The sequence below is a fragment of the Pseudophryne corroboree genome, chromosome 9, assembly GCF_028390025.1.
Source record: "Pseudophryne corroboree isolate aPseCor3 chromosome 9, aPseCor3.hap2, whole genome shotgun sequence".
NCBI lineage: Eukaryota > Metazoa > Chordata > Amphibia > Anura > Myobatrachidae > Pseudophryne > Pseudophryne corroboree.
In genome coordinates this window covers 138629465-138645401 of record NC_086452.1, presented here as the reverse complement: position 1 = coordinate 138645401, position 15937 = coordinate 138629465, and the positions used below count along the sequence as shown (strand labels likewise).

The 15937-nt window shown below is 49.1% G+C and overlaps 1 protein-coding gene across 1 annotated transcript in view; it reads right to left on the bottom strand.

Annotated features, from left to right (window-relative positions):
- The window catches only part of SLC44A3 (solute carrier family 44 member 3), a 347672-nt gene that overhangs the window by 230460 nt on the left and 101275 nt on the right, over positions 1–15937 (bottom strand). Inside the window, exon 4 of the mRNA XM_063939826.1 lies at positions 12622–12764. Coding sequence (XP_063795896.1) covers positions 12622–12764 — 143 coding nt within the window. The remainder of the gene's footprint in view (positions 1–12621; positions 12765–15937) is intronic.

Genomic DNA, 15937 nt, shown 5'->3' with positions numbered 1-15937 from the left:
AAAATCTTTGAACACTTACATAAAAAGGTTCAAATTCAAGATGGAGTCACTCAGAGCAGTGATAGCGAACCTGGAAGAAGGGGACTATATGGTATCTCTAGACATCAAGGATGCTTATCTCCATGTCCCAATCTACCCTTCTCACCAAGGGTACCTCAGGTTTGTGATACAAAACGGTCATTATAAGTTTCAGACGCTGCCGTTTGGATTGTCCACGGCACCACGGGTCTTTACCAAGGTAATGGCCGAAATGATGATTCTTCTTCGAAGAAAAGGCGTATTAATTATCCCTTACTTGGACGATCTCCTGATAAGGGCAAGGTCCAGGGAACAGTTAGAGGTCGGAGTAGCACTATCTCAGGTAGTGCTACGTCAGCACGGGTGGATTCTAAATATCCCAAAATCACAGCTGATTCCAACAACACGTCTACTGTTCCTAGGGATGATTCTGGACACAGTCCAGAAAAAGGTGTTTCTCCCGGAGGAGAAGGCGAGGGAGTTATCCGAGCTAGTCAGGAACCTCCTAAAACCAGGACAAGTGTCAGTGCATCAGTGCACGAGAGTCCTGGGAAAAATGGTGGCTTCTTACGAAGCGATTCCATTCGGAAGATTCCATGCAAGAACTTTTCAGTGGGATCTGCTGGACAAATGGTCCGGATCGCATCTTCAGATGCATCAGCGGATAACCCTATCTCCAAGGACAAGGGTATCTCTCCTGTGGTGGTTACAGAAGGCTCATCTTCTAGAGGGCCGCAGATTCGGCATTCAGGATTGGATGCTGGTAACCACGGATGCCAGCCTGGGAGGCTGGGGAGCAGTCACACAGGGAAGAAATTTCCAGGGCTTGTGGTCAAGCATGGAAACGTCTCTTCACATAAATATCCTAGAGCTAAGGGCCATTTACAATGCCCTAAGTCAAGCAAGGCCTCTGCTTCAGGGTCAACCGGTATTGATCCAGTCGGACAACATCACGGCTGTCGCCCACGTAAACAGACATGGCGGCACAAGAAGCAGGAGGGCAATGGCAGAAGCTGCAAGGATTCTCCGCTGGGCGGAAAATCATGTGATAGCACTGTCAGCAGTGTTCATTCCGGGAGTGGACAACTGGGAAGCAGACTTCCTCAGCAGACACGACCTCCACCCGGGGGAGTGGGGACTTCATCCAGAAGTCTTCCAAGTGATTGTAAACCGTTGGGAAAAACCAAAGGTGGACATGATGGCGTCCCGTCTCAACAAGAAACTGGACAGATATTGCGCCAGGTCAAAAGGACCTGCTCCAGCAGGGACCTTGTCTGTTCCAAGACTTACCGCGGCTGCGTTTGACGGCATGGCGGTTGAACGCCGAATCCTGAAGGAAAAAGGCATTCCAGATGAAGTCATCCCTACCCTGATCAAGGCCAGGAAGGATGTAACTGCAAAACATTATCATCGCATTTGGCGAAAATATGTTGCGTGGTGTGAGGCCAAGAAGGCCCCTACGGAGGAATTTCAACTGGGTTGTTTCCTACATTTCCTGCAAGCAGGATTGTCTATGGGCCTAAAATTAGGATCCATTAAGGTTCAAATTTCGGCCCTGTCGATCTTCTTCCAGAAAGAACTGGCTTCAGTGCCTGAAGTTCAGACGTTTGTCAAAGGGGTACTGCATATACAGCCTCCTTTTGTGCCTCCAGTGGCACCTTGGGATCTCAATGTAGTTTTAGGGTTCCTAAAATCACATTGGTTTGAACCACTTGCCACAGTGGATTTGAAATATCTCACATGGAAAGTGGTAATGCTGTTGGCCCTGGCTTCAGCCAGGCGCGTATCAGAATTGGCGGCTTTATCCTATAAAAGCCCTTACCTGATATTTCATTCGGATAGGGCGGAATTGAGGACTCGTCCTCAATTTCTCCCTAAGGTGGTTTCAGCGTTTCACATGAATCAATCTATTGTGGTACCTGTGGCTACTAGGGACTTGGAGGACTCCAAGTTGCTGGACGTAGTCAGGGCCCTGAAAATATATGTTTCCAGGACGGCTGGAGTCAGAAAATCTGACTCGCTGTTTATACTGTATGCACCCAACAAGCTGGGTGCTCCTGCTTCTAAGCAGACGATTGCTCGTTGGATTTGTAGTACAATTCAACTTGCACATTCTGTGGCAGGCCTGCCACAGCCAAAATCTGTTAAAGCCCATTCCACAAGGAAGGTGGGCTCATCTTGGGCGGCTGCCCGAGGGGTCTCGGCTTTACAACTTTGCCGAGCAGCTACTTGGTCAGGGGCAAACACGTTTGCTAAATTCTACAAATTTGATACCCTGGCTGAGGAGGACCTGGAGTTCTCTCATTCGGTGCTGCAGAGTCATCCGCACTCTCCCGCCCGTTTGGGAGCTTTGGTATAATCCCCATGGTCCTTACGGAGTTCCCAGCATCCACTAGGACGTCAGAGAAAATAAGAATTTACTTACCGATAATTCTATTTCTCGTAGTCCGTAGTGGATGCTGGGCGCCCATCCCAAGTGCGGATTGTCTGCAATACTTGTATATAGTTATTGTTACAAACAAATCGGGTTGTTTATTGTTGGAAGCCATCTTTTCAGAGGCTCCTACGGTTATCATACTGTTAACTGGGTTCAGATCACGAGTTGTACGGTGTGATTGGTGTGGCTGGTATGAGTCTTACCCGGGATTCAAGATCCTTCCTTATTATGTACGCTCGTCCGGGCACAGTATCTTAACTGAGGCTTGGAGGAGGGTCATAGGGGGAGGAGCCAGTGCACACAAGCTAGTCTAAAGCTTTTACTTTTTGTGCCCAGTCTCCTGCGGAGCCGCTATTCCCCATGGTTCTTACGGAGTTCCCAGCATCCACTACGGACTACGAGAAATAGAATTATCGGTAAGTAAATTCTTATTTTTAGCTCCACGGTCTTAAGTGGCTCAAACCAGTGGGATTTCATGAAATCCAACACAACGTTAAGATCGCAAGGTGCCACTGGAGGCACAAAAGGGGGCTGAATATGCAGCACTCCCTTAACAAACGTCTGAACTTCAGGCAGTGAAGCCAGTTCTTTTTGAAAGAAAATAGATAGGGCCGAAATCTGGACCTTTATGGATCCTAATTTTAGGCCCATAGTCACTCCTGACTGTAGGAAGTGCAGGAATCGACACAGCTGGAATTCTTCCGTAGGGGCCTTCCTGGCCTCACACCAAGCAACACATTTTCGCCATATACGGTGATAATGTTGTGCTGTCACGTCTTTCCTAGCCTTTATCAGCGTAGGAATCACTTCATCTGGAATGCCCTTTTCCGTTAGGATTCGGCGTTCAACCGCCATGCCGTCAAACGCAGCCGCGGTAAGTCTTGGAACAGACAGGGCCCCTGTTGTAACAGGTCCTGTCTGAGAGGCAGAGGCCATGGGTCCTCTGAGATCATTTCTTGTAGTTCTGGGTACCAAGTTCTTCTTGGCCAATCCGGAACAATGAGTATAGTTCTTACTCCTCTCTTTCTTACAATCCTCAGTACCTTGGGTATGAGAGGAAGAGGAGGGAACACATAAACCGACTGGTACACCCACGGTGTCACTAGTGCGTCCACAGCTATCGCCTGAGGGTCCCTTGACCTGGCGCAATATTTTTTTAGCTTTTTGTTGAGACGGGACGCCATCATGTCTACCTGTGGCCGTTCCCAACGATTTACAATCAGCGTGAAGACTTCTGGATGAAGTCCCCACTCTCCCGGGTGGAGGTCGTGCCTGCTGAGGAAGTCTGCTTCCCAGTTCTCCACTCCCGGAATGAACACTGCTGACAGTGCTAGCACGTGATTCTCCGCCCATCGGAGAATCCTTGTGGCTTCTGCCATCGCCATCCTGCTTCTTGTGCCGCCCTGTCGGTTTACATGGGCGATCGCCGTGATGTTGTCTGACTGAATCAGCACCGGTTGGTTTTGAAGCAGGGGTTCTGCTTGACTCAGGGCGTTGTAAATGGCCCTTAGTTCCAGAATATTTATGTGAAGGGAAGTCTCCTGACTTGACCACAGTCCTTGGAAGTTCCTTCCCTGAGTGACTGCCCCCCAACCTCGGAGGCTTGCATCCGTGGTCACCAGGACCCAGTCCTGTATGCCGAATCTGCGGCCCTCGATAAGATGAGCCTTCTGCAGCCACCACAGCAGAGACACCCTGGCCCTCGGGGACAGGGTGATCAGCCAATGCATCTGAAGATGCGATCCGGACTACTTGTCTAACAGATCCCACTGAAAGATCCTTGCATGGAACCTGCCGAAGGGAATTGCTTCGTAAGAAGCTACCATCTTTCCCAGGACTCGCGTGCAGTGATGCACCGACACCTGTTTTGGTTTCAGGAGGTCCCTGACCAGAGATGACAATTCCTGGGCCTTCTCCACCGGGAGAAACACCTTCTTCTGTTCTGTGTCCAGAATCATGCCCAAGAACAGCAGACGCGTTGCAGGAATCAGCTGCGACTTTGGGATATTCAGAATCCAGCCGTGCTGTTGCAGCACTTCCCGAGATAGTGCTACGTTGACTAACAACTGCTCCTTGGACCTCGCCTTTATAAGGAGATCGTCCAAGTACGGGATAATTATAACTCCCTTCTTCCGAAGGAGTATCATCATTTCGGCCATTACCTTGGTAAATACCCTCGGTGCCGTGGACAGACCAAACGGCAACGTCTGGAATTGGTAATGACAGTCCTGTACCACAAACCTGAGGTACTCCTGGTGAGGTGGGTAAATGGGGACATGCAGATAAGCGTCCTTGATGTCCAGCGACACCATAAAATCCCCCTCTTCCAGGCTTGCAATAACCGCCCTGAGCGATTCCATTTTGAACTTGAACTTCCTTACATAAGTGTTCAAGGATTTCAAATTTAGAATGGGTCTCACCGAACCGTCTGGTTTCGGTACCACAAACATTGTGGAATAGTAACCCCGTCCCTGTTGAAGGAGGGGAACCTTGATTATCACCTGCTGAAGGTACAGCTTGTGAATAGCCGCCAGCACTACCTCCCTTTCCCTGGGAGCCGCTGGCAAGGCTGATTTGAGGTAACGGCGAGGGGGAGTCGCCTCGAACTCCAGCATGTATCCCTGAGATACCACTTGTAGAACCCAGAGATCCACCTGTGAGCGAACCCACTGGTCGCTGAAGTTCCGGAGACGCGCCCCCACCGCACCTGGCTCCACCTGTGGAGCCCCAGCGTCATGCGGTGGACTTAGTGGAAGCAGGGGAGGATTTTTGTTCCTGGGAACTGGCTGTCTGGTGCAGCTTTTTCCCTCTACCCCTGCCTCTGGGCAGAAAGGATGCGCCTCTGACCCGCTTGCCTTTCTGAGGCCGAAAGGACTGTACTTGATAATACGGTGCTTTCTTAGGCTGTGAGGAAACCTGAGGTAAAAAAGTCGACTTCCCAGCTGTTGCTGTGGATACGAGGTCCGAGAGACCGTCCCCAAACAATTCCTCACCCTTATAAGGCAAAACCTCCATGTGCCTTTTAGAATCAGCATCACCTGTCCACTGCCGAGTCCATAATACTCTCCTGGCAGAAATGGACATTGCATTAATTCTAGATGCCAGCCGGCAAATGTCCCTCTGTGCATCCCTCATATACAAGACAACGTCCTTTATATGCTCTATGGTTAGCAAAATAGCATCCCTGTCGAGGGTATCAATGTTGTCTGACAGGGTATTAGACCATGCTGCTGCAGCACTACACATCCATGCTGAAGCAATAGCAGGTCTCAGTATAGTACCTGAGTGTGTATATACAGACTTCAGGATAGCCTCCTGCTTTCTATCTGCAGGCTCCTTTAGGGCGGCCGTATCCTGAGACGGCAGTGCCACCCTTTTAGATAATCGTGTGAGCGCCTTGTCCACCCTAGGGGATGTCTCCCAGCGTAACCTATCCGTTGGCGGGAAAGGGTACGCCATCAGTAACCTCTTAGAAATCACTAGTTTCTTATCAGGGGAACACCACGCTTCTTCACACAATTCATTTAATTCATCAGATGGGGAAAAGTCACTGGCTGCTTTTTCTTCCCAAACATAATACCCTTTTTAGTGGTAACCGGGTTAATGTCAGAAATGTGCAACACATTTTTCATTGCCGTAATCATGCATCGGATGGCCCTTGTGGACTGTACATTTGTCTCATCCTCGTCTACACTGGAGTCAGACTCCGTGTCGACATCTGTGTCTGCCATCTGAGCTAGCGGGCGTTTTTGAGCCCCTGATGGCCTCTGAGACGCCTGGGCAGGCGCGGGCTGAGATGCCGGCTGTCCCAAGGCTGTTACGTCATCAAACCTTTTATGTAAAGAGTTGACACTGTCGGTTAATACCTTCCACATATCCATCCACTCCGGTGTCGGCCCCGTAGGGGGCGACATCACACTTATCGACTCCTGCTCCGCCTCCACATCAAACATGTCGACACAGCCGTACCGACACACCGCGCACACACAGGGAATGCTCTGACTGAGGACAGGACCCCACAAAGTCCTTTGGGGAGACAGAGAGAGAGTATGCCAGCACACACCACAGCGCTACATAACACAGGGATTATCACTATACTGAGTGATTTTTCCCAATAGCTGTTATTAAGACCAATTTGCGCCTAAATTTATGTGCCCCCCCTCTCTTTTTTACCCTTGTTGTACTGGATACTGCAGGGGAGAGTCTGGGGAGCGTCCTTCCAGCGGAGCTGTGAAGAGAAAATGGCGCTGGCTGTGCTGAGGAAGATAGCCCCGCCCCCTCAGCGGCGGGCTTCTCCCGCTTTTTATAATGTTAATGGCGGGGGTTTTTGCACATATCCAGTGTTATACACTGTATTATGTGCTATTTGTGCCAAAAGGTAAACTAATTGCTGGCCAGGGCGCCCCCCCCCCCAGCGCCCTGCACCCAACAGTGACCGGAGTGTGTGGTGTGCTATGGGAGCAATGGCGCACAGCTGCAGTGCTGTGCGCTACCTTAATGAAGACAGGAGTCTTCAGCCGCCGTTTTTCATCTTTATCTTCCGTCTTCTGGCTCTGCAAGGGGGACGGCGGCGCGGCTCCGGGAACGGACGATCGAGGTCGGGCCCTGTGTTCGATCCCTCTGGAGCTAATGGTGTCCAGTAGCCTTAGAAGCACAAGCTAGCTGCAAGCAGGTAGGTTTGCTTCTCTCCCCTCAGTCCCTCATAACAAATACTTTGTTTTCTAGTGAGCTCAGGAGAGCCCACTAAGTGCATCCAGCTCTGGCCGGGCCAGATTCTAACTGAGGTCTGGAGGAGGGGCATAGAGGGAGGAGCCAGTGCACACCAGATATAGTACCTAATCTTTCTTTTAAGAGTGCCCAGTCTCCTGCGGAGCCCGTCTATTCCCCATGGTCCTTACGGAGTTCCCAGCATCCACTAGGACGTCAGAGAAAAGGATTTACCGGTAGGTATTAAAATCCTGTTTTCTCATACGTCCTAGAGCAGGGGTGTCAAACTCGCGGCCCTCCAGCTGTTGTGGAACTACACATCCCAGCATGCCTTGCCATCTATTTTGTATTAGGGATGGCTGCAACTGTGGCAAGGCATGCTGGAATGTGTAGTTCCACAACAGCTGGAGGGCCATGAGTTTGACACCCCTGTCCTAGAGGATGCTGGGGTCCACTTCATGGCCCTCATTCAGAGTTGTTCGCTCGCAAGCTGCTTTTAACCGCCGCCTACTGGGAGTGAATTTTAGCTTATCAAAATTGCGAACGAAAGATTCGCAATATTGCGAAAAGACTTCTCTGTGCAGTTTCTGAGTAGCTCGAGACTTACTCTTCCAGTGCGATCAGTTCAGTGCTTGTCGTTCCTGGTTTGACGTCACAAACACACCCAGCGTTCGCCCAGACACTCCTCCGTTTCTCCAGCCACTCCCGCTTTTTCCCCAGAAACTGTAGCGTTTTTTCAAGCACTCCCATAAAACGGCCTGTTTCCGCACAGAAACACCCACTTCCTGTCAATCACATTACGATCACCAGAACGAAGAAAAAACCTCGTAATGCCGTGAGTAAAATACCTAACTGCATAGCAAATTTACTTGGCGCAGTCGCAGTGCGAACATTGCGCATGCGAAGTTAGAGGAAAATAGCTGCGATGCGAAGAAAATTACCGAGCGAACAACTCGGAATGACCACCCATGACCATGGGGTTAATACCAAAGCTCCAGTACGGGCAGTAGAGTGCGGATGACCCTGCAGCACCGATTGACCGAACTTGAGGTCTTCATCGGCCAAGGTGTCAAACTTGTAGAATTTTGCAAATGTGCTTGACCCCGACCAAGTAGCTGCTCGGCAAAGTTGCAATGCCGAGACCCCCGGGCAGCCGCCCAGGATGAGCCCACCTTCCTAGTGGAATGGGCCTTCACCAATGTCGGTAACTGCAATCCAGCCGTAGTATGAGCATGCTGAATCGTACTTCTGATCCAACACGCAATAGTCTGCTTGGAAGCAGGACACCCAATCTTGATTGGAGCATACAGGACAAACAAAGACTCTGTTTCCAGTATTCGAGCTGTTCTAGCGACATAAATCTTCAAAGCCCTAACCACATCTAGAGACTTTGACTCGGTGAACGTGTCAGTAACTACTGGCACCACAATAGGATGGTTTATGTGGAAAGATGAAACCACCTTTGGAAGAAAATGTTGACGAGTCCTCAACTCTGCCCTGTCTTCATGGAAGATCAGGTAAGGGCTCTTGTGAGACAAGGCCCCTAATTCAGACACCTGCCGCGCGGATGCCAATGCCAAAAGTATCACCACTTTCCAAGTGAGAAACTTCAACTCTATCTCTTGTAGAGGCTCAAACCAATCTGATTGAAGGAACTGCAACACAACGTTAAGGTCCCATGGTGCCACTGGGTGCACAATGGAGGCTGGATGTGCAGAACCCCTTACATGAATGTCTGAACCTCTGGAAGAGAGGCCAATTGTTTTTGGAAGAACACTGACAAGGCCGAAATCTGGACCTTGATTGATCCCAATCGGAGGCCCGCCTCCCTACCAGCCTGCAGAAAATGGAGAAAACGTCCCAACTCAAACTGCTCCGTAGGAGCCTTCTTGGATTCACACCAAGACACATTTTCTCCAAATACGGTGGTAATGTTTCGACGTTACTACTTTCCTGGCCTGAATAAGGGTGGGGATGACTTCCTTGGGAATACCCTTTCGGGCTAGGATCCGGTGCTCAACAGCCTTGCCGTCAAACGTAGCTGCAGTAAATCTTGATACACGCATGGCCCCTGCTGCAGCAGGTCCTCGTGAAGAGGAAGAGGCCGAGGATCTTTTATGGGCAACTCCTGAAGATATGGGTACCAAGCCCTCCTTGGCCAGTCTGGGCAATGAAGATTGCTCGAACTCTTGGTCTTCTTATGATCCCGAGCACTTTTGGGATCAGCGGAAGTGAAGGGAAGACATACACCGACCGGAACACCCACTGGGCCACCAGCGTATCCACTGTTATTGCTTGAGGGTCTCTCGACCTGGAACAATATTTCTGAAGCTTCGTGTTGAGACGAGATGACATCATGTCTACTGGAGGAACTCCCCAAAGACTCGTCACCTCTGTGAAGACTTCTTGGTGTAGGCCCCACTCTCCTGGATGGAGATCGTGTCTGCGGAGGCAGTCTGCTTCCTGTTACAATGCCCGACTGGATCTGCACGGGATGATCTTGAAGATGTACCGCTTGTCTCAATTCCAGCACGTTTATGTGAAGACAGGCTTCCTGACTTGACCATTTTCCCTGGAAGCTTTCTCCCTGAGTGACAGCTCCCCCGCCTCGGAGACTTGCATCCGTGGTTATTAGGACCCAGTCGTGAATCCCAAACCTGCGTCCCTCTAGTAGGTGAGAACGCGTAGCCACCACAGGAGCGAAATCCTGGCTTTTGATGACAGGATTATCTTCCGGTGCATGTGCATTAATTGTGTCAATTTCTGATGACACGCTTTCTGACCATTTTTCAATAGCGCGACTCACCCACGCACAAGCAACAGTGAGCCTGGGCAGCGTACCATTGGCAACATAAATGGATGTCAATGTAGTTTCCATCTTTCGGTCTGCCGGCTCTTTTAGTGAAGCCGTGCCAGGTGCAGGGAGTATTACCTTCTTTGTCAACCTGGACAGTGCACTGTTTAACACAGGGGGTGTCTCCCATTTTTTCCTGTCCTCCACCGGAAAAGGATAACCTATCTGATGGGAAGGAGGGAAGGTGACCTTGGATTTCTTTTCTTTATAGAAATAAGACTTCTCCTGAGGTACAGGGGTGGCTTCCGTGACTTCCAGCACTTCCCTTATAGCTACAATCATATATTGTATATTTTTTGCCAATTTATGATCTATTTCTCTGGAGTCACTATCGTCGACACAAGAATCAGTGTCCGTGTTGGTATCAGTATTCACAATATTCGCAAATGGTCTCTTATGTGACCCAGAGGGGTCGCCTGCGGATGGAAGAACAGAGCCCTGAAAAATCACATCTTGCACAGATTTTCTCCAGCACTCAGCATGAGATTCAGACTTATCTAATCTCCTTATTGATATGATGCATACTATCACATATTTCTTTCACCCATGCAGGCTCTTGGTGTGCCGGCAGCGCCACCACATTACAACTCTATGTCCCTAAAATGCCTTCCTCCGGGGAGGAAGTCCCTGACTCAGACATGTCACCCACGTGTACAACACACTCTCACAGACACACTGGGACTTATAGGGGACAGACCCACAGTAAAATCTGTCAGAGGGACACAGTTTAGGAGCAGCCAGTTCACAACCCAGCGCCAAAGAAAAAATCCCCGTGCCGCGTACTTTGTACACAGATACAAAATCCCTGTGTCGCGTACTCCGTACACAGAAACCTTTAAGCGCTATTATATTATGAACAATATGATTTAGCACCCAGGCCCCCTGGAGGAGGACCAGCGTCTTCTCTGCAGTATGTGAATGAGAGAAAATGGCGCTGAACAGTGTGCTGGCTGCCTGAGGAGGAAGCTCCTCCCCTACAATGGCGCGTTTCTTCTCAGAGATTTTTCACATAATATTTATACTGCCCCCTTTTATCCAGTTTACGAGGTTACTTGCTGCCCCCCAGCGCCCTGCACCGCCTGTGTATGTGTGGGCAGCAATGGCGCGCTGTACCTCAGCCGTCACTTTACTTGATTGAAGATCTATCTTCTTACACTCACCTGTCTTCTGACTTCTGGCTCTGTGAGGGGGGTGACGGCGTGCTGTGGGAGTGAGCATCTAGACACGGCTAGCGTTCAGTTCCCTTCAGGAGCTAATGGTGTCCTGTCGGGCAGAAGCAGAGCCATGAAACTCTTCAGGAAGTTGGTTCCTACTTCTGCCCCCTCAGTCCCACGAAGCAGAGAGACTGTTGCCAGCAGTTCTCCCTGAAAATAAAAAACCTAACATAAGTCTTTTAAGAGAAACTCAGTAGAGCTCCTCAGAGTGCATCCAGTCTGCCTGGACACATTTTTAAAACTGAGGTCTGGAGGAGGGGCATAGAGGGAAGAGCCAGTTCACACCCAATGAAAAGTCTTAAGAGTGCCCATGGCTCCCGCGGAACAGTCTATACCCCATGGTCATGAAGTGGACCCCAGCATCCTCTAGGACGTATGAGAAATATATTTTATTGTGCTCTTCTTTTCACTGATTTTGTTCCACAAAGCCTTTTTACTTCGGCAAAACCATTTGATTTTTACATATAGTCAAAATCATCATAAAGTATTAGGCATTTCTTTACATAGGATGCCTTTGCACCATACGAACAATCTATATAACATTGGCTACTGATAAAAAAAACATAAGGTCATCACATTGGCATATAGTGACAGATGATCCAACCTCTGAGCCCACCCACCTGTTCAGAAATTCACAGGTGAGAGTGAGTGGGCGGTGATAGAGATATAGGGGTGTATTCAATACCTGTCAGATACTTTCCGAAGGAAAGGATCCGATATGTCATTATTCAATACGAGCGGCCAAATCAGACTGTCAGATTTGTTCGCTCCAGACAACTATATCTGGGGAGGCTGGGGAGTCAGACGCCGCTCAAACCCCGTGCTGTCACGTCCGGCGGGCGGGTCCTCCCCGGCTGCTGTGTCCGTCCTTGCTGCTGTGTCCTCTCCTCACCTCAGAAACAGGTCTGCCTGCTGCCGCTACTCACCTTCACATGCTCGCCGTCACAACGTGTCCCGCTCCCCCGTCTCATCTCCCCGATTACGACAATGTCAATCCGGCTTTAAAAAAAGTTGGATTGACATTGTCGGAACCGAGGCCAAACCTGTAGCATTTGGCCGCGGAACACATGGATCCGCGGCTAATCCAACAATCCATGTGATTTCCGACTTGTTGGAAAAAATGGCTTGGCATTGAATAGGTCGGAACCCCTTCTGACCTAAACCTGTTGAAAACTGCCATCTTTCCGACAAGACGGCAGTTTCCAACAGGTATTGAATACACCCCATAATAATCCATAGACCAACACACTATACCGCCCCCCCACTTCCGCCCGAGATTTTGACACATAAATCAACCATGCTAAAACATTGGTGACTGAGTCAGCCTAATCCCGGTCGAAACCTCAGTACTATAAAAAAGGACTAACATGAGATGAGTTTATTGTACTTACTTTCTGTTAGTCATGTCTTTTCCAGAAAAAGGTGCATTGGATATAGGAGAGTTTTTTCTCCCACACACATTTCCGTAACTATCATAACCAAAGACGAGTCTTTCTGCTGCTCCGGCCATCAATGCATAACCGCTGATAAACATCTGCAAAAACAAGATGTTATAATAGCAGCCATTATTTACCCTTTTAATGATTTCCCTCTACCGTCACTGTGGTAAGAAAGAACCAGTATAAAAAAAGTTACATTCAAGTAATTAAAAATGGCCGTTATATGATCCCATTAACATCTTAATGATGAAGTAAACAAGCTGTAACTACTTTTTTTCTAAATGATGGTATTCATTTAAGGCCATGCCATATTTAACCATACGTAGTAATATGATGTACAATGATGATGTGTGGGGTTTGGCACATATTACTAACATAAAGTACAGGTTGAGTCTCCCATAAACCACATGCTTGGGACGGGACCAGAGGTATTTTGGATTTTTCTGTATTTGGGACTATTTGCAAACTGCAATAAGGTATCTAGGGAATGTGATTCAAGTCTAAATATGAAACGCATTTATGTTTCATATACACCTTATACACATAGCCTGAAGTTTATATAATACTAGATTTTCTACCCGTTCTCCGCACGGAAGTTTCTGATTTTCATGGTTGTAAATATAAATGAGTGTTAAGAATTTGGTAAATCTATAGAGATGTAAATTTAAGACATCTTAATGTAAGTAAATATTGTTCCATGGTTCTTGCGTTACCCGAGGAGCACCTGTAGCAGATAGATAGCTAGATAGATAGATAGATACTGTATTACTATTCTATGTTTATTAATACTCTTTTGGGTTTTTTACTCTGACAAATGGGATTGAAATGACACGTCAGGGCCTCTGGGTAACCTAGGCACAAATGCAGCAACTCCGGCAATTGAAGCACTGAAGTGCTGCTGCCATTAGGTTAAGTCCTTGATAATATTACATCAGAGCACAGAGGTCACCCCTAACACTGCCCTACCTCTGCCTCCCCTCCCTCCTCTGGCCCACACGGGACTACCTGATGCTGGGTCCCGCAACTACCCATACCTGGCTCAGTGACAGGGAGAAGTCTCCAGCATGTTGCTTATCTCTGGCATTCCCTGTCATACAGGCCAGGTGTCGGATGGCTGCTAACACAGGTCAGATTCCTGTTATTCAGGACGTGAGACTCAGCCTCACCCCAGGCTCCACTCTCACTGACAGCGGACAGGGCTGGAGGCTCCAAGGTCTCCAGCAGAGAGTGGTGCCCCCAGCAACCGGCAGTGCAGAGTGGCAGAGGAGTTAGGAGGCTTGGGGGGGGGGAGCGAAAATCACCAGCAGAGGGATAATAGGATTTTGGTACTTACCGGTAAATCCTTTTCTCCTAGTCCGTAGAGGATGCTGGGGACTCCAAAAGGACCATGGGGTATAGACGGGATCCGCAGGAGCCTGGGCACACTGAAAAGACTTAAACTGGGTGTGAACTGGCTCCTCTTTCTATGCCCCTCCCCCAGACCTCAGTTATAGGAACTGTGCCCAGGAGAGACGGACATTTCGAGGAAAGGATTTTTGTGTAAAACTAAGGGCTACAAACATACCAGCCCACACCACAAACATACCGGAGTAACAGTAAACCAGATAACAGTATGAAATAACAACAGCAACAAGCTGAAAACCAGAAATACACAACCCGTGTATAAACCAAGTTAACCAACAAGAATACACTGCAAGTAACAGTCCGCACTGGGATGGGCGCCCAGCATCCTCTACGGACTAGGAGAAAAGGATTTACCGGTAAGTACCAAAATCCTATTTTCTCTACTAATCAGTAATTGTGTTGCTTGTATGTTCTGTGCTACACTGATACCAGCATTTCTCTTACGTCCTAGAGGATGCTGGGGACTCCAAAAGGACCATGGGGTTTATACCAAAGCTTCAGACCAGGCGGGAGAGTGCGGACGACTCAGTAGCACCGACTGAGCAAACGCAAGGTCCTTATCAGCCAGGGTATCAAACTTATAGAACTTAGCAAAAGTGTTTGAACCTGACCAGGTGGCCGCACGGCAAAGCTGTAAAGCCGAGACGCCTCGGGCAGCCGCCCAAGACGAGCCCACTTTTCTGGTAGAATGGGCTTTTACTGACTTCGGCACCGGTAGCCCGGCCGAAGAATGAGCCTGCTGAATCGTACTACAAATCCAGCATGCAATAGTCTGTTTTGAAGCAGGATGACCAATCTTGTTAAAAGCATACAGGACAAACAGCGCCTCAGTTTTCCTGGCAACAGCCGTTCTGGCGACGTAGATCTTCAAAGCTCTCACCACATCCAGAGACTTTGGGACTGCTTCCCAGTTGTCCACTCCCGGTAGGAAGACTGCTGACAGGGCGCTCACGTATTGTTCCACCCAGCGAAGGATTCTTGTGGCCTCCGCCATTGCCGCCCTGCTCCTTGTTCCGCCTTGACGGTTTATATGTGCCACCGCTGTGATGTTGTCTGACTGTACCAGGACAGATCGACCCTGAAGAAGGCTTCTTGCTTGTAGCAGGCCGTTGTAAATGGCTTTTAACTCGAGAACATTTATGTGGAGAGACGCCTCCTGGAGCGACCATCTCCCCTGGAAGTTTCTTCCTTAGGTGACAGCACCCCAGCCCCGGAGACTTGCATCTGTTGTCAGAAGCACCCAATCCAGGATACCGAAGCGGCGTCCTTCTAGGAGGTGAGAACTTTGTAGCCACCACAGGAGAGAAATTCTGGCTCTGGGAGATAAACTTATCTTCCGGTGAATGTGCAGGTGAGACCCGGACCATTTGCTCAGCAAATCCCACTGAAACACCCGGGCATGAAACCTGCCAAACGGAATGGCTTCGTATGCTGCAACCATTTTCCCCAGAACCCGAGTACAGTGATGGATGGACACACTCTTCGGCCGCAGAAGTTCCCTGACCATCGACTGCAGTTCTAGAGCTTTTTCTTCTGGAAGAAATACTCTTCGTAACTCCGTGTCCAGAATCATGCCCAGAAAAGACAGCCGAGTGGCCGGAATCAACTGAGATTTCGGCAAATTTAGCACCCAACCGTGCTGTCGCAGCACCAACAGTACCAAATTCACACTCCTCAGCAACAGTTCCTTGGACCTCGCCTTTATCAGGAGATCGTCCAAGTACGGGATAATTGTAACCCCTTGCCTGCGAAGGAGAACCATCATTTCTGCCATGACCTTGGTGAAAATCCTCGGGCCGTGGGAAGCCCAAACGGCAACGTCTGAAATTGGTAATGAGAATCCTGTACCGCAAACCTTAGGAAA